This window comes from Etheostoma cragini, chromosome 17, assembly GCF_013103735.1.
Source record: "Etheostoma cragini isolate CJK2018 chromosome 17, CSU_Ecrag_1.0, whole genome shotgun sequence".
In the NCBI taxonomy this organism is placed as follows: Eukaryota; Metazoa; Chordata; class Actinopteri; order Perciformes; family Percidae; genus Etheostoma; species Etheostoma cragini.
This window is the reverse complement of record NC_048423.1, coordinates 15267972-15286890: the sequence shown is the minus strand read 5'-3', so window position 1 is coordinate 15286890 and position 18919 is coordinate 15267972. Positions and strand designations below refer to the sequence as shown.

Below are 18919 nucleotides of genomic sequence, written 5' to 3'. Positions count from 1 at the left end.
AAATCACCTGGCCAAAGGACTGCAGTTGAAAACGAGCCGACTGGCCAACATTGGCACATTTACAGAAATGTTGATTAATGTGTTTTTTCTTTATAAATAAAATAAAAGTATTTGCCATTGGAAAGTTTTGAAGGTATCTGCTATATCCAGGCTTAATGACCTTCACACTGTGACAAATGTTAGTCTCAGAGCAGACGAGGCCTGTCAGGAATCGCAGTGAAGCGGTAACAGAAGGCCACTTTTTTCAAAGGGATAGTCTGAATAGAAGAAAACAGAAGGGTCACAATGCTCCAGAGGCTGAGATCCTCTGACTTTTAGTTCCTAATACGTGTCGAGCTCCAAACTCACCATGAAGACTACACGGTTATTCATGTGTAAAATAGGATTGCCCCTACATGCTCTGTTTTGAATGGTCTGTCTTTTCAGTTTACCTTCCCATAATGTTCACTGCCTCCGGCCGTACCGAGACTCCTGCCCTGTCTACCATGACATACTGAGTCTTCTCTGAGAGAAATGTGTATTTTATGTTTGGGGTAAATTGACAGTGACATAAAGGAGCTCTGCCTGTCACCAGATGATGGATTAATTGAACATCTTTGAGGCTATTCCCTTTAATTACAGGCCCAATCAAGTAAATCAATTAGGCCTTTTATACAATTGCTCGCTTTTCCTGAATCATAAAAAGCTCTCTGACCACAGCTACGTTCCTGTACCTTTGCAGAGAAAGATAAAGCTTCACTCGGTAAACAAGTTTGTTTTAATTTCGTTACCACACATGACATGGACTGGTTCATCTCTATAAAATGGATTGTATTATAAAAGTAATGTTTTTTCCGTGGATGCTTATTGCAGTAGGTTGGATCTTGACACATTACTCAAGTTGGAACTATTTCCATGATAGCCCTCCTTTTAAAACCCTGAGAAGCAGGCAGGCTGATTTTAGGCTAAACACTTCTGACTGGATAAACTGGGTTCTTACATTGCTGTAATAACAATAAATAAGGTTTATTATTTTTGCATTATACATGACAGATGGCACATGACATATGGCTTAATGGAGCATACACTTGCTGCATTCAGCGTGAAGAAAAAGCTGAATTCCTGTGCACACTTGACAAACAGCAAGTCCATTATCCATACGGTTTATGTCTCTGCACGGAATAAAAAAATAAAAGTGTACATTTGTGTGCTTACACATAAAGGGCTGTTGACTTAGGAAGGAGTCTGCAGTCACTCCAAATACAGCCCCCTTTCAAAAGTCTGACAACAGTTCACCATTGGGAGTTGCTTCAGTGCTCACCAAGAAGGGCAATTTGACATGTTTGCTTGGGGGGGGCCTGAAGCACTGCTACTGTAGAGCTGAGATCTTTTTTAGTGCAGATGTTACTGCTGTTGAGAGACTCAACGCCGTTGGGGGGGGATGCTGCTGGCAGCATAGTGAGACATACACAGACCTGACGACTTACAGGAGCCTTAAAAGTGTTCAAGCAGGAGAAATTAGTGTGTTTTTCTTTGCTGCCATTAGTGCTGAAAAACTAGTCAATTAATCAGTTAAGAGAAAATAAATCAACATTTTTTTGTTAAGTCAGTCATTTATCAGGCACGCTCACTGGTTTCAGCTGCTTTTCTGTTTCACATTAATTGATTTTCTGGGGGTTTTGGACTCTGGATATAACAAGCAATTTGACTTAATTGTTTACCATTGTCCAACACTGTAGCCTACAGAGACCCAATAATCAGTTAATAATAAATGTTATCAATCGATCAGCTGCCTTCCTAGTTATGAAGGAACTAACAGCGGTCACGGCTCCACAGCAGACAGGAGAATTGAGAAGGAGTTACTGTCTGTTTCTAAGAACAACCACGCATCTCCAACTTTGGTGAATATCTGAAAAACTAGGTGTTCCTTTATGGGCTAGTTTTTTGTTAAATCATGTTTCCATGTTTTTTATTGTTTTGCGCCACCCAACCCCAGATGAGGATGTATGGATGGATGTTTTTTTTCCTTGAGAAAAATGTCTACAACAACCTTAACCATAGAAAATAAAGTAATTTGTAAATATTACAGATAATAAAATGGTAACTATATATTTAAAAACAAAGTATTCAAAAATTAGAGGAAGAAAATAAAAATAAATAAAATTCCCAGCACCCAATGTTACTTCTATTGTGGATATTTTTAGAGGAATTAACTTAAAGAAATGTATTTTCCCAAATATGATAACAAGGCTGTATTTAGCTCAGGAAAGGTTGATGCTAAGGAGATACATGGTGAGATACAAGGAAAGCAGCTTTGAAGTCAATACAACAGTGACGATGTTCTGTTGAAAAATCATTTTACAAGTCATGTGACTGGAACGCCGGACGTAAGCTGGGGAAAGAAAGACCGATGGAATGAGGGTGAGGAATACCGATGAGAGCCGTCCAACCTAATCTCCCACCTAGCAATCACTCCGGAGTACAACTTCATCCGGTCAGTCGCAGTGTGTGCGAGAGAGCGAGCCAGCTCGTTTCAGCCAATGCAGAACAGTGTGTACCAAGAGGGCTGCAGGACAATCTTTTAATGGACAGCAGAGGCTGAGGACTGCCCATCCTGTCCATTCCAATTAGATCAAATTGCTGACCACACAAGAGAGAGAGAGAGAGAGAGAGAGAGAGAGAGAGAGAGAGAGAGAGAGAGAGAGAGAGAGAGAGAGAGAGAGAGAGAGAGAGAGACACACACACACACACACCACACCTAATTTCATTATATACACACACACTACACACAACAAAAGACTTCCTTGGAGCCCCATAGATTTGTCTCGCTAATCCTCTGTGCTTTTCTCCGAGTCAAAGAGTGAAAATGAGAACATGGCGGGAACAATCCAACTTCCGAGTCAAGCAGAACACATGCTCATAAATAAAGCTTTATCGGTTTTAAATTATTAAAAACATCTTTAATAGAGCATTTCTTTTAACATTCATCTTATGTAGTCTTATAAAGTGTTTCAGTGAACAATGGTAATTAGAAGAATACACTTTGAACAGTACATTGTAAAGCAAGACAAGCATAATTGATATTTTATGGGACAAAATAATAAGAGGTGAAGATGCAGCTGGAGTGAGCAGACTGAATGAAGAGGTGCAAACAACATTACAGACTTCTGTTTTCTGTCCCACCAAAAAAGTAACTAAAGGTCTGTTACAGCTAAAGGTCAAATCAGACTGATTCCACTTGCCTTTTTGCAGTAAAACATCTTAAATGCACATATAAAAAAGCTGTTTTCAGCGTTTGACAAAAGGATTGCTCCTCACCTGCTGACACAGCATTCCTCTCTAGAATATGGCAAAAGTAAACATACAAACCTTGTATATATTAAAATACATTGGGAAATACCCATGATGTCTTGGACAGCCACAGTAGAGAAGCCATACAGGACACAGTGTGCTGCGTCAGCATGCTTCAGTCACCATATTGATAGTTTGAAACACAGCTACATGCATTCATGACTAATGATGACGCCCCTCAGAGCTGCAGCCCAAATGAGTTCATTGAACTAATCGTGTTGAAGGTAATGTGTCTTTGATGCTACTAGTGTTGTTGCTTTCTTCACACGCTGTCTTTCTCTCCCACTCATACGGTGCCTCCTGTCTTTATTGTGTTTTTGGTATGGCAAAGTCCCAGGCGGTATCCTGGGCACACTTCCACATGGCCCGCACCAACCGAGTGAAGCCCATGTCCTTGGGTTTCTCCAGCCCACGCATGAGCCGCTGCTTCATGATGGCTATGAACTCCCTATTACTAAGCTCTCCATTTCCTGTGGGGGGGGGGAGGAGACAGACGGGGCGAAGGGAGGGGGATTGAGGGCGATAGACAGGGGAGAGATGATGAATTAACGGAGGAATAGTAAGATGAAGAGATGACTTCCATTTCTTGGTGGTTTCTACCTTTGAGTTGAGCCAATATTTGCTTTCCATTAATGGAGTTAGCGAGGTACTCACCGTCGCAGTCGAACAGAGCGAACACCACGTCACACACATGATCTGACAGCTCCACTTTGGCCACGGTGCGGGCCACCTGCTTCATGGTAACTGAGAGACAGAGGGAGGGAACCACAGATAGAGAGATTCACCATTTGTGGAAGAGAGTAATAGAGGTGCGAGCCACACGAGCCAGCTCATAAATGGCCCGTGTGGAGGACAATTGTGTGCTAGTCAAACTGTTTGGGATCGATTGCTGACATGAGTCCTATTCACCAGGGAGACTGTCTGATGGAGAAAGAGAAAGAAAGGGGCTCAGAGGACAGCATAAGGACATCTAGCTGAGAATGAGACTGGCTGAAAAGAGAAAATGAGAAAAATATGTACAGAGTGAGAGAGCAAAATAGAGATGGAGGCTGGGGAGGACAAGTCCTCATTTTAGAAATACAAATAGATTTATTATCTATTTGATGATGCAAACGCCCAGCCTCAACCAGAATGACTGATTATAAGACTTCAAAAGGCACACAATTAGAGCAGAAAAATGAAATACAAACAGAGGAGTATGGGAAAGAAGAGAGGGCGGGGATGAAGAGAATACCTTACAGAATCTCCCTGCAAATGGCAAAAACAGCTGAATCACTCTAAGAATCTCATTAGTGGCCTTCTTTTCCAACTTCAACAATGTAAATATGCAGATAATCCGCCCACATATGAGAAACTGTACTAAAAGGGTGTGAAATCATCAGCTTCGAAAGCAAGATGAAAGAGATAAAAAAAAAGAGAAACAAAGATGTAAAAGAAAAGAGAGAAATATAAGAGCTCTTTAAGGCTCAAACAGCAGGGAGACAGTTCACCTGCGCTGACTAGAGGAGGAAAGAGTTTCTAGTTTGCAGACGACTGGCTGGTAGCTCTCCGTGAACACCCAGCAGTGGGATGTTTTCAATACACCTCCACAACACACAAATGGCTTGTTACTGTTATTGCAATTGAAACTACACTGGAAACAGCATCTTGCAGAAGCTGATTCATCAGTCCTTGAGAACGAATGGATGTGCAAACAGAAAACACAGGGAGGCCTATTGAAGGGATGAATTAATAAAAGAAGTGAAGAAAACATTTGCCATATTATGAAGACTTTAGCTCCTCGCCACCTGTGCTTCTCTCACATTAAATTCACTTTCATTGTTAGGATCTGACAGACAAATTTACTCAGTAAAAATGAATGTGTTGAGGAAGATAAAGGAAATAAGACTAATTTAATGACTAATTTGACACTTAGTCCTTGGTCTTTTTTTGAATTATCATCCATTCTTCAAGAGTGAAAATTCCGGCTCAACCACAGTAAACTCTCTGTCTCTCTGAGTCATAACTACAACCCCCTTTGTCATACTATTAATGGTCAGCATACAGTAGCCATTTAATACATTGACATTCAGTAATCAGCTCTTTATATGGCGATGTATTCCCACAACGATGCAATTTGGCTTCAATCGTAAAGATTTCACAAGAAACCACGTATGCACATATATGAAACCAGCATAGTTTTGTCTAATTGATGACAGCCTAACTGTTTGCTATTTACTCTTTAGACTTTGTCAGAGCTGAATTAAATTACTACCAATGCAAACAGATCAAACTGCGGCTGCCCCATATTAAAAGCATTTAACCGGCTAGCTTTTATAGTGAAGAAGCCACAGGAAAAGCAATGTGTTTGTCACAGCAGTTAGCAGTGATCGATAATCAAAAAGACATCTACAAAACAAGACAACATTCATTTTCTGCATTTTCTGAAAACAGAACCGTTTCAAATGTTGCAACGGTGTAATGGAGGAAGGAGCAGCCACAGCGAGCTGTTAGATGAAGAGTTGAACCGACACAGTGCCCTGCTGCTGTTGGATGTGAAACTACTGCTGCGCTACATGCAGCATCAAATCAGATTCCATCATGGCATGATGGGACTTTTTTTTTATTGTCGGACCTCTTCATTTAAATGCACCAGTTGTATTTCTGATAAAGTAGCTGCTCAATGAGTGTGCGCTGGAATATTATACTGCACTTTTCCAACGTCTTGCTTTAGGGTACTTTAGAAGTAACTGTTGTTACCCTCCACTCAACAGCTAACAGAGAGCATACACCCTCCTGGTGCTTAGAAGGGGAGGAGCCACCAAGTTATGACGGGTCAGCCCAGTCCCAGCACTTCTCTCCCTCCCCCAGTGACGATGCTGGCATGTGTCAGTGGGCATCAGTAGCCTGCAAAGTGATCCGTCATGTATGCATGCTCTTGGTTCTTGGATTTAAGCACGTACTCTCCTGCATGCCAGGAGGAAGAGGCAGTAGATAAATGGATGGATGGACAAACAGATGACAAATGGCTGAGCAAGGATTGGGAGCAAAGCCAGAAAAAAGGAGATGTGGGAAGCAAATCTGGCTAGCGGAGTGTTAAGAGCTCTGAGAGACAGAGGATGAAAGTGACAACAGTTGAGTTTGAAGGGGAGTAATTAGGAGGAAAGAGGAAAAGGGTGAATGTGGGGGTACCTTTATCTATGGAGGCTCCGGCCATGTGGTAGAAACTGAGGGCTGTGTCCACGTCATTCACGTTCTTTAGGAAAGTGAAGAAATTTTCCACCTCCTCAAATGTGATGCCCTGCACAAGATGGGAAAACACAAAATTAGTCTGGGTGAAAAACATAGAAAAAAAACATCATTCCAGCCATTTTATCTGAGCCAGTAGAGCACTGTGTGAAAAAGGAACCAAACGTCCTGACAAGAGCTGCAACTGCACGATGGCATTTAGGGAGCAGCTCAGCAGGGTGACACAAATGACAAGAGGAAGTAGGCAGAAGCAGCCGACACACATGGATGAACAGTGGGCCATGGATGGACAAGAGAACAGACGGTCTAAGACACACATGCACATAAAATCCAGAGATGCAGTCACACAGCTGCCACGCTGCTGATGAGCTCATTTGCAAAGAAAAGTAAGCAGCTGGTCTGCGGCTGTAAATAACATTTCTCATTCACATTACATGTTATGCCAATGCTGAGAAAAATGGCATAGAAAAGAGGGAATAAACTGTGAAAGAGTGAAACAGAGACACTAACTGCAGTTCAATTCCTTCGAGAGACAACTCTGGCAGCATCAGCCTCATCTTTTTGTCATACCTGGGAGGAACGGCATTTCGTTATTTTCTCCGCTAAACATGGCATTTAAGTTACTTTTAGTGTGTGTGTGTGTGTTTGGGGGAGGGGGGGGGGGGGAGTTGCTGAAACACTTCTGTGAATACGATATGCAAGGGTGTAACTTCAGTCAAATTGACTGATGGGGCTCATTACAGTGAAGCAGAACTGCCATGAAACCAAAGTTCATGCACAGCACTGGTAATAGTAAAGAGAGATACCCTCTGCATTTTGAATAATCTAACATATTTCTTGTTTGGTCTGTCCCAGCAGAGGCATTTTGCTTGCTTAGAGCAAGGTGGTGAAAGAATGTCTTAGGGAAGGGAAAATCAAAACTATTTTTTGCAGAAACCAGGCATATGAAGTTTACTAATTAAGTGTACAGAGCAAAATGAGTAAACTAAATAAGGATTTGAAGAGCAACCGAGGAGAACAAAGCCTGAAGGCTTTATTAAGAAGCTCCGAGATAGAGTAATTATGCCCTCCTGCTAAGAACTGGCTGCTCTGTATTTGGTCACCACAAACAGAGATAATGGAAGGTAGAAGAGTCTGAAAGAGTTAGTGTTGGTCAGGTGGATAACATCAGGCTATGCTGTCTTATCGCAGTGATGTATTACCTCTCATCCCCTTGGTCTCACACACTCACAATGTCCTAGAACAATCTCCTTTACCCTCAGGCACACACACCGTCTGTCACGCATCTTTGCATGTAGGCCAATTAGTTAAAACACTTCCCACCACTAAATCTGGCACCATATATATAACCACAGAGTACCAATCTCTTATCTTAGAGATCCACAAAAAAAGCGTGACCAAGTACACGCAGATTTATCTACCTGTGCATCCTTGAACATCTTCTTCAAGCCCTTCTGCATCTGCTTGAGTTTCCGAGACTGGACGCCACTATAGGCCAGCAGCATCCCGCCAAACTGTCTCTCGCTGATTCTGCCGTTCACAGGATCATTCCTCTCGAACTGGGGGAGGAGAGAGAGACTGATAAAGACCGAGTGCTGTGCAGAGGGACAAACAAATTAATAGGAGGGCGGCATGAGAAGATGGGGAATAGTAAATACTGGTGTCAGGCTTCAAATTGAATAATGCTTGGAGCTGGTATTGGTGACATTAAATCTGCACGTGCATGGTTTTATTTTATTTTATTTTACAATGTTTCACCTTAGCATGGCTTACCAGCAGTGGGCCTTGGCTATGTCAGGTCAATCCAGTCGATTTATGTCTGAGCCTACACGGATCCTCCCTCCCTCCCTCCTTTCTTGGTTTTACGTGCCAACCTCTCAAAATGGTAATTTGTCGCTCTTGTAAGAGGCTGCTCATGACTAAGCCAAAATAAGCCCGGAGTAAATATTTCAGGGGTGACCTGACCATTCATGCACCCGCAGAAGATCGACCTTTTGTGAGGAGAAGTCACATTAAATTTGGTGATGAGCAGATAGTAAAACAGCTTTTTCCACGGAAAACAGCTGCCTGCTGCTGCCAGAAATTACACTATGAGAGGGAACCAAAAAAGTTAAGTCGCAGGCCGGACACGGGACAGTATCTCAGGTTATTCTGGCAGAGGGTTATTATGCAGACATTTAACTAAATAAAAGACGTTTTGTACTTTTTTTTTTTCTTTTTTTTTTTTTAAATGTATGCCCGAAACCAGATTGTTATCCCACTTTTAATGGTAATCCATAAACAAGGGGCATAATAAGAGTTATAATAAGAGAGAAGTAAGTAAGTGATCTGCACCCTGCTAAACAAACTGCTACAGCTGGTGAAATATGGCCTAAGGTGAGCACATGAAAGTCAGACTTCAGGAATGGGATTGGATTAACCATGTTGGGGTCAACCTTATCTGACAGGATTCCCTCTCGGAGCACTGAGGTGTCATTAAGAACTGACAGATCTGGCAGATGCTCAGACTTCAGTCCTATACTTGGAGCCACAGATACAGTTGTGTGTATCAGTTAGATACCACCCCCGCTAATTACATGGATTAGAATAACCTTATGCTCAACAACACTGATCAGTTGCTGTTACTGAAGAGGCAGGAGAGGGGGTCAGACTGAGGAGACAGAAGATGGCTTTCATACTTCATACTGTCATAGATTTGAGATAGTGACACTGACCAGAACTTACAGACAATCCATACAGCGCTTTTATCATGCTTTTCCCTTGTTTCCCTTTATATTGTGCATACCATTCAGCTATCACTCACCTCCTTGCTCCTACCCTGGCTCCTGGCTTTTTTTTTGGTTCATTACTATGTTTACCGTGGAACTAAATGTGACAGGGACAGTAATATTTAATTCCTCGGAGTCCTCTGTCAATTTTCAAATGTAGTCCCTGAATAGGCAAAGAGGAGTTTAGGAACTAGAATCCTAAACTAGGATTTAAGATTACAGCAAAGCCATAACATTCTAATTAATTCATTCTAACTGTACAGTAAACCAGTAGCTGGATTTTCTTAGGATAATACGGTCTTTGTCCACAAATTCACTTTTATCACCTCTAGTTTGAGCACATCGTGCTGCAGCTTCCTCTGAAACTCCAGAAAGCTGCCGATGGTAAGTTTTCCCTTCAGGTCTTCTCCAAAGAAGTACGTGGTGAGAGCAGAGCTGCAGCCGGCCGTCTTCAGGGTGTTTCCCGTGGTGGAGCGGTCACGGTGTCGCATTCCCATACTGGTCTGGGAACGAATGATACTCTGGACCTAAGGATGGAGAACATCCCATGTCAACCAGTATGGCAGACTACGTTTAAGAAGTACTTCTGACCATTTAGTTTCTGGAGTATATAAATCCATTAAAAGTCTAATTGAAAAAACAACTGTCCACAATAAAAAGGTTTGTATAAGATAAGCTTGAGTTAAAATACAGAGCACTTTCCTTGGTTGCTTCATATTAAAAAAAGGAGTTAAATACAAAAATTCTTTCTCTTACACAATCCAGTGGTAGAGATAATGATATATCACAGAAGGCAGAGCACAGCACTTATCTTTTCCCTCTGAGAAATGTCACGGCACTCCACATCAACCTACCTTTAGTGCCTGTCAGTGTATGTCATTTAATTGATAGGACAGTTGTAAAAAGGGACCGTGGGAGAGAGGGGGAAGACATGCAGCAAAGGGCCACAGTTTGGATTCGAACCCTGGGCCGCTGAGGAAGGACTAAGCCTTGGTACATCGGGCACACGCCCCGCCAGGTGAGCAAACTGGGCTTGCTGTTTTAACTTTATGTCTCCTTCAATATGTTGAATTTGGGCGTGTTTGTGTGTGACTGCTGTATGTACATATATGTTTGCAAGATACCGTTCAGTCTTACTTGTTCAAACTCCTCCAGATCCACCTCTCCGTCACCGTTCAAATCAAACATCTTGAAAGCAATCTCAAAGTTCCTTTGGGGAGCTGGACACCACAGGACACAAAAACAGATTTTCTAAAATCAATACAATATGGAAACGACAGGTCACCCTGGACTGACCCAGCCTTCATCTAACCCCTAAGTGGTGAAACATGGGGGACTTTAGGTGCTTGTCTTTGTGCCAATAGCCATCAGATTTTACAATAATTAATCCAAAGACCAGATCAGACCCTGCACTGTGTATGTTACCTTATATGGAATTGGCCTTTTTAGCATTCATAATATTTCAATTTGCTGCACTGTTTTTCTGCAGCGAGATATATGTGTCCACTTTCTGCAAATGGCATTTGCTTTTCATCTGCTACCAACACCCACTTCACTTTAAAGACCACACGACCAGTCAGTGAAATTTGTTTTTGGTGCAGCAGGATAACGAGGCTAAGTTAACAGTGTCAGCACCCACGTCTGATAAAGACAGAACGTACAAATAAGGGAAATGGTTAGACAAACTGTATATCCATTCAGAATTTTAATTACAGCCACAATTTGTCTTTTAAAACCTTTAATTAATGTCACCATATTGACGATTTCTTCCTCGTGATTCAATTTGCTTACTTTCAGAAGAAACGAACGGCCCCTCTTTCAATACTCTAAATGTGATTGCAATGCACATTTTCAGATCAGATATATGGGTATGCATTCCCATGTTGCTACATATATTCATATCTCAAATATAGCACTTAGAAAGTTATACAACCAATAATGCCAAGTCATTGAAGTTTAGAATTTTACATCTTGCATATTCTAATTAACCTACCTATCCAGACATGACTGCTAAAATCTACAGTTGCTGCCCCATGTTTTTGGACTGTGAAAGCTGTTTTGTCTACAGGGGCTATAATTTCTACACTGGTCATCTGATGATATACAGAGTCAAAACAATATTTACACTCATTACAACTTTTTTGTATAATCATTTTCATATGCAATGCATTTCACTGCTGTATACTACTACAACCAGTTCTTGGTTAAGTACACCAACTCAGGGAAATATTATTATAAAGATTAATCTAGCCTTATCTGACAAAGGATTCATTATGAGGCCTGAACCATGTGCCCTCTTTTGCACTATTTTGGTGGCCGTGTTAAATGGATTGAAACCAACCGTAAGGCATGCTGTTCTGTCTGCTTAAAAATGACTTGTCCTTGAAAACTTCCCCAGAGACTTTCTCCATATGAACGGATTAGAATACATGGTCGAGCTAAGCTGGGGATACAAGTTTACTGGGCATTTGATAAAAAGGACTCAAGGTTTCATTTTTATTATCATGAACTGACACATTTAAAAAAGGATGTTTTCATGTAGTAATTACTCCCTGTATTCACAATTGCTAGATCCAGCTAAAGCAGACTGAATCTATGAAACCTCTACTAGGCAGCTAGCTTGGTAGACACACATTATCTTTGAACTCAGAACTGGAGATCTTACTGAACAGGCAGCCAGGGCCGTAACCTGAGCCGATGCCTTAACCTAGCTAATAATATCATATTGGAAAAATGTCTCAGATTTTCACTTTCATTGTTAACTGATGCTGTAAAACAGCAGAGAGCAGAGCAGACACAGAAGAGATCTTCTGTGGATTTGATTTCCGCATGTAGGATTTTAAGAAAGTGGGACTGAATGGGATGGGTCATACATAAAAATCAGCTCAACAATGTACTTACTGGACAGCACCGTGGTGAGGAAGATGTAGTCAGAGAAGGAGATAAGGCCACATTCTCCCAATGTGAAAAATATGCTGTCCTCATCTGCAAACTTCTCCCTCTCCTGGGCAATCTTCTGCTCATTTAGGTCACAACAGAAAAAGAAAGTTACACCAAAAAAATTCACATGATTCAGCACAAGCCTAGCGGCTTTTACAGCTGTCCCAGGTGTGGCTTTGTGTGCGTGTAAGCAACTGTGTCTGTGAGAGTGAAGCTCAATCCGAGACTGGCTATGCTCAAAACGCAGAAACATAAAGCATAGTGTACTCACACACACACATTAAAAATACTCCTGGTACATAAGATTATTATGGATAGATGGTTTATCACAGTCATGCAAATGCTGCATACACATGAAGCCGTACAGGCAAGTGAGGTTGGTAGTGGCAAGCAATTAGTCTGTGGTCGGTTCAAGTACAAAACACCATTATCCACCAGAGGCTGTACTCACAGACATAAAGAGAAGGGAAAACACCACGAGAGACTGTAGCACAAACACACAATTGATTAACCATCTCAGTGACACAACCCAAATGTATTAATTGTTAAAAACAAAGTGACTTTAGCGCTTCCCATTATACTGTCACCATGTGTATATTCACAGCATTGCATGAAAGAGTGACTTAATCACATGCAGACTACACTTGAAAGACAGCGTCCGCGGAACGCTCAACCAAACAGAGTGGACAGACGGACAGAGCATGCCTAGTGAGGGGAAGGGGGGGCTGGGCCACACTGAGCCCAAGTGAAGTTACCTCCATCTGTAAGTAGTCCAATTCAGAGGAGGAAGAAGGAGAGACAACTGTTAGAGAACAGCGTGGCCTCTGCTGTCTTTAGCAGGGCCTTGAACGACAAAGACACTCATGTGCATTCATATTGTTGCACAAACACATATACACACAATCCCACACACACACAAACACAGAGAGAAAGCATCTTGCTCAAAACAAAAATAATTGGGGGATACCATTCAAAGTAAGAATTCAATTATGTCTCACAGTCTATAAGCAAAGATTGTGAAACAGCTCCACTAACAAGGCTGTTACAACAATCATTTTTACCTATCGTCTGTATGGTCACCGGAGCACTATCCTGAGTGCACATTACAAATAAAAACCAAGTCCCATATTCTCGCATAAAAAAAAGGGACAGATTTATATTAATTGGGAAAAACATAACTGAATACTAAAATTGGGTGGCATCCCCCTTAATTTCAAAACATAACCACATTCTGTCTCAATGAACCCCCTCCCTCCTCTTGATAAACAGACTGCTAAAGTGGCAGCTAAAAAAAATTGGTATAAGCTTGTACAATAGTATATCACAGTCCCCAATTCATGTAGATCTTAACTCTTACATGTCAGTAATGCAAATATAGAAAATAGTGGTTTTGACTGTAACATGTATTATTGGCAGTTTTTACATTTACAGTATAAGGGGAGAAGGGATTGGAAGAGGGGGAGGTAAAAGAGAAGAAAAAAAACTGATTTTTTTCGAGCAGTCCTACTGCTTGAGAGGAGGACAGAAATAACAAAAGGCAACATTTTCATTCTTGGTTCCGTAAGCATTCAGGTGTTTGCATGTATATAAAAGAATACTGAAGTAAAGAATGTACCTATAGAAAGAAGAAATAGTAAAAAGGGAAAGAGTAAAAGAGGTTGGTATTGCCTCCTAAGTTTGGAACGATGACACACCGAGAAAGCCCTCTAGGCCTGAGGTGAGCAAGAGTCCTAAACCCAAATGTCCACAAAACAGAAAAGACACACACAACCGCACAAGTGTGTATGTGTAACTGGTAAGCACATACTCACGCCCACACAGACGGCTTCACAACTAAGCACATGAGAGACAAACGCACTGGGCCTCATTAAAATGATCAGAATGGAGGCATTGAGCACATTAGGAATAACCCTTTTTTCCTTTAGTCAAGGACAAAACACCCCTGCAGAATAGCCAAAATGACATTCAACTAAACCATCAAAATATAATGGCCAAAGAGTAGAACCAAATAGCATATTCAGCTGATACAATAAGAGATCTTTTGAATGTGTACCGCCATACTAACCAATAAACACTCAAACATGGAGCTTTTGGTCTACTCTCATGCTGCCTGTGTCCCAGTCAGAAGAGAACACAATTCTCTCTTTTAGGATCACACTCTACAGACCCAGACATCATTGCTAAGCTGACAGTATAGTTTTCACTTCCTTGCGCTCTCCCAGATACACAATGTGCTATAGTGCTGCACATCTCTCAAACAGATGTTTGATGTAACACTGTGCATGCTCTCCAGGCAGGCGGATACCAGTGTGTATGCCAAGCTGTGCTCTGGGTTTCACCTTGGCTTTTCAGCCTTTTCCACGGAGCCAGCGGCTCTGCTGTGAAACTACACCCTATCTCCCATTTCATCTGACATCTTTGGAGCAAGCCTCAGCTTCCCACTGAATGTGCACTATTATATGCCCAACAACAAGCCATTCAACAGTACGAAATTGCATATACAGTACACTTCAGATATATCGTCAAAATCATTTCATCTACAAGAGATACCGATACGGTTACTTGATTTTCCGGACTCAGTGTATTATCAGTTTTGAATAATCTACCCGGAGAACATTATGCTTATAAAACGTGGCGCTGCAATCACTAAAAGGATCTCAACTTCACTGGAGTCTGTATTTAACACCCATCTTAGATTTCATCAAAAGCACTCATCTTCAAATTACTGTAGATTAATTTCTGCAGCACTCAAGTTAATTAACAGCAAATGCCTCGTCTGTCAAAATCTTACAGTGTTAACTTTGTAGCTCTTGTTTATGTTGAATGTTAGATCTTTGCCTTGAGCCTGCTCATGTGTTCATGTCAGCATGTGTCAGCTACGCTATGGCCAAGTCCACATGCTGTGTGCAGATGATGGACTGAACAACCCAACTACCCTGTGATCTGAGGCAGAAACACAGTTCTGATAGAGCTGCTAGCTGGATGGCGCTGACAGTGGAGCGGTCAAATGTATTGCTGTCATATACACACAGATGGGGTTAAGGGTTTGGTCAGGGCTAATCTCTCCAGTGCACCAGGCGACAGAGCAGCCATGGCCAAATTTAGAGTCCAACAACTGAGACCCATACAAGTCAAGCACAGCCAGAGGCATGCATGCAAAGGGGCTGTATCTCTTTCTGCTCATTTAACATGAGTGCCTGACAAACACTTTCTAAGCACACCATTAAGAACTGGAACACTTCAAAACTTCAAACTGCATAAAATGCTCTTTCGGTTATCACATTTCATTGTTAAATCCAAAACTGAGGAAATAAATTCTTCTACGTTTTTGTAAAACCTTAGTTTTTAGTTAGTTAGTTTTTTTGTATCAGACTGTAGAAAACTCCCAACAAATGATCAAAGAAAATACATTCTCTACGTTTGTTAGTTTTCTTTTACTTCCAAACAAATATAGAATATAAATAACATTTTACAACTTTACATGATCAAATCAATCACAAAACACTGATGGGTCTTGTTATATCACAGACGCGCTGATGAGGAGGCACACAATTCTGATATACAGAATCATCATCATCATTATCGTGTCATAATAACAGAAAACAGGCAGCTGATGAAGTGATTGTGATTGACACAATTCAACACACTATATACACACTGCAGTCTTCAAACATGGCCATTCAAATACTTAAAATATTCACGTATCAACTATTCATATTTATCTAAATACTTGTTATTTAAGCAGCTCCACCAGAAATTTATGTGGCCATGCGCTTGGCTTAGGAGCTGATGACAGCTTAGACTTGGCCTTCTCTAATACCACTGTACCAGCCGCAGTGCTTTGTTATTGATTAGATCTGTAACCCTGTCCAACACTGCAGCTGCAGACATCACGATAACAAGAGAGAGGAAAAAATATTAATTATCACACAAAAGACAAAAGGACTTTTCTCGGATAACGTCATATGACCGTTGTCTGTGCACTTTCCTCTCTTTGTTGTAGCTCCACAACAAAGAGAGGAATTTATGAAGACTAAAATCTTAAGCTGCAGAAAGAGATCTGGTCCCAAGTCTTTGTCTATGCATTAATGTAAGTGGTGTGCTTGCTTTAGTGATGCCTGTCCCAGAGCGTCCCCTCTTCTTTGGTACAGTTGTACAGTCTCGCTAGAACTTGGCAAACGGGAGGGCTACAGCAGTGGGGAAACACTGATTTAAAAAAAGGGAGACGTGTACGGCGTGACAGACAGAAAGCGCAGAGTGAACGAAAGCAAGGGGGAGGGTGGGCGAGACAAATGCATTAAAAATGGATCAAAACCTTTATTCCTCTTTGTGTGATGGGGTAGCTCTGGGGTTACTGTCACTTTGACAGGTACAATGAAATGACGGGAGTCTTAGGGGAATGCGGAATGACCAGCTTGAGGGTAAAGTCAACCGGGGTCTGGGCCTGACATTTCGGAATTGTGGCTGAAAGCACTCCCAGTGTGCAAGTGCACTTGCCCTGTGTTGCAACACATAACCAGGGCACAGTCAAGATCCAAGCCCCCACCCCACCCCCAAAAAAAAAAAATCACACTAAATGATTCTATACTGCTTTCTCACAAAATTCAGCCTTGACCATCAGAGTGGTCAAAAGTTAATATTCTCCTTGTATGTAATGACACCTTGCAACCAAAACACTACAGTCTGTAGGTGGGTGGGCAGATGTGTGGGTGGAGAAAGCACTGATGTATTAGCTTTCCACCTCTAGTCCCAGGGGTAACTGCAGAGCCGTTGTACTGTTAATAACTCATAAATGTTACAGGGAGTGCAATCAGAATAATTGACTCTGATGTGGAACGCACAATAAACATTGCAGTCACTGAGGAATGACAGCAGTCTCACAAGAGGAGGGGAGGAACCGAATTAGCTGACCAGGTGTACAGACAACCCAACCTCTAGTACTGTGGATTAGGAGAGGAAAAAGAGAGAAAAGAATTAAGTGTGTGCAGCTGTGTTGTGTGTGTTCACACATTGACAAAGACGGCAAAAAAAAACATGCAATTGGAGACAGTGTGAAAAAATTGAGAAATAGAGCAGTGACTGTCCAAACAGCACCCCTGGGAGCTTCCTGTGAAATCAAAAAGAGTGAACATGACAACAGTTGGTGTGACAACAGGGTCGTTTCCATTAGAGCAGCCCCCTTCCACACTCCCTCTGAGTGACAAGTGTATGCTCTCAGTCGTAGCTGGTCACACAGCAGACACTGTGGCTTTATAGGGCCACAGCATGTAGGAACTGTTAAGAAACATTTTAAACGTACAGACCAAGTCCTGCCTTCAGTGAGTCTAAACCATGCTATACAGAAATCATGCAGCACTGACATCCGGACAATCCAGAGGATGGATTTGTGAAGGCTATCAAGCACATCAATACAGCCTCGACGTTAGCTAACAGAGCCATTTCCTGGGTCCAAAACCCACCCTGTGAGGCCACCATGCGCAGAGAGGGGGCACCACCACCAGCTACTTTCTCTGTGAGACACAGGCAATAGAGCAGTGCATGCTGGGAAAAAAAGGCTAGAGTGCCAAAGCATGTGGAAAGCTAGAGCTGACATTTCTTAGAAGGGATGAAGGAGAAAAGGTGCGTTTATAAAGCAAGATAGAGGGAGTGCAGGGGAACAGCAGGGCTTTGATTTGGCATTGACCAATACAAGTTTCTTATAAATGACCAATTTTAGCTGCTCTTTGCCTCTCAGCTTCATAAGACTTCACGTTCCTCCTCAAATTCGACGATAAATGTATGTGAACTTTACTTTGGGCCATTGACTAGTGTGTAAATTATGTAGCACTGCTGCAGTGTTTAATAATCCCTGTAGAGGCAAAGTATAAAATCTTGCCTTTCAATAATTCAGCAGGGAAGGCATGGCACACAGCTGCTCCAACAAGCTATACAAAGGGCACCGGGGAGGTCTCAAACATCCAATAAACAATACAAAGTTTTAGTTTGCATACCAAGAGTATAGGATGCATGCCTACTTTAGTTTCTGACACTCCCCGTCATAAGCTGCACAGGTTGTAACCTGCCCTTTGCTGCGCTTGGCTTATTTTCATGTCATCCTGACAGAGACATTCACACTTGCTTAAAGGCCAACCATTTGGTAGATAAAGCTTATAGGTCAACATAAATGTGTATATCAGAAGCATTTTAATCACAAAAGGTTTCTCCAATGCACTGTGGTGAAACATTTTGGAGCATCCCAGGAAACTAGGAGCAAGTGAATGCTCACAAACATTTATGTTAGTGATATAAGATATTTAAGTCTTCTGTTATATGAAATTAACAGATATATATTTTCCAAACATGGATTTCTAAAAGTGTTATTGTGCTTGTTATACCACGGTCACATACCACAGGCAATAAGACAAGCTCTTTCTTAAAGTTAGAAATGGTTGACAATACAACAGAGCTAAGTCCCTTGTTATCAACACTAGTAATGTTAGGTCATGTACTTTTACACTGTGGTTAAATGGTTGACCAGCCAATTGGAAACAGTTTGGCTGCTGTTGAATCCACGTTGGCCGTAAACCTAACTGAGGCTGTGACTCTGGTTTCACACTTGCTGCAGCTGAGACGTGATAAAGGTGTGTGTGTGTGTGTGTGTGGGGGGGGGGGGG

General features: G+C 41.7%; 1 protein-coding gene across 4 annotated transcripts in view; it reads right to left on the bottom strand.

Annotated features, from left to right (window-relative positions):
- Positions 1-2917: 2917 nt before the first annotated feature.
- Positions 2918-18919, bottom strand: part of micu1 (mitochondrial calcium uptake 1) — a 30968-nt gene continuing 14966 nt past the window's right edge. For 2 of the 4 annotated variants that reach the window (XM_034897499.1, XM_034897501.1), the window contains 8 exons: positions 13022-13027; positions 12228-12342; positions 10464-10546; positions 9653-9853; positions 7980-8117; positions 6502-6610; positions 3985-4074; positions 2918-3800 (listed from right to left, as the gene is read on the bottom strand). In XM_034897499.1, coding sequence (XP_034753390.1) covers positions 3637-3800; positions 3985-4074; positions 6502-6610; positions 7980-8117; positions 9653-9853; positions 10464-10546; positions 12228-12342; positions 13022-13027 — 906 coding nt within the window. In that variant the 3' untranslated portion in view covers positions 2918-3636. The remainder of the gene's footprint in view (positions 3801-3984; positions 4075-6501; positions 6611-7979; positions 8118-9652; positions 9854-10463; positions 10547-12227; positions 12343-13021; positions 13028-18919) is intronic. The other 2 variants (XM_034897500.1, XM_034897502.1) reach the window with 1 other exon arrangement.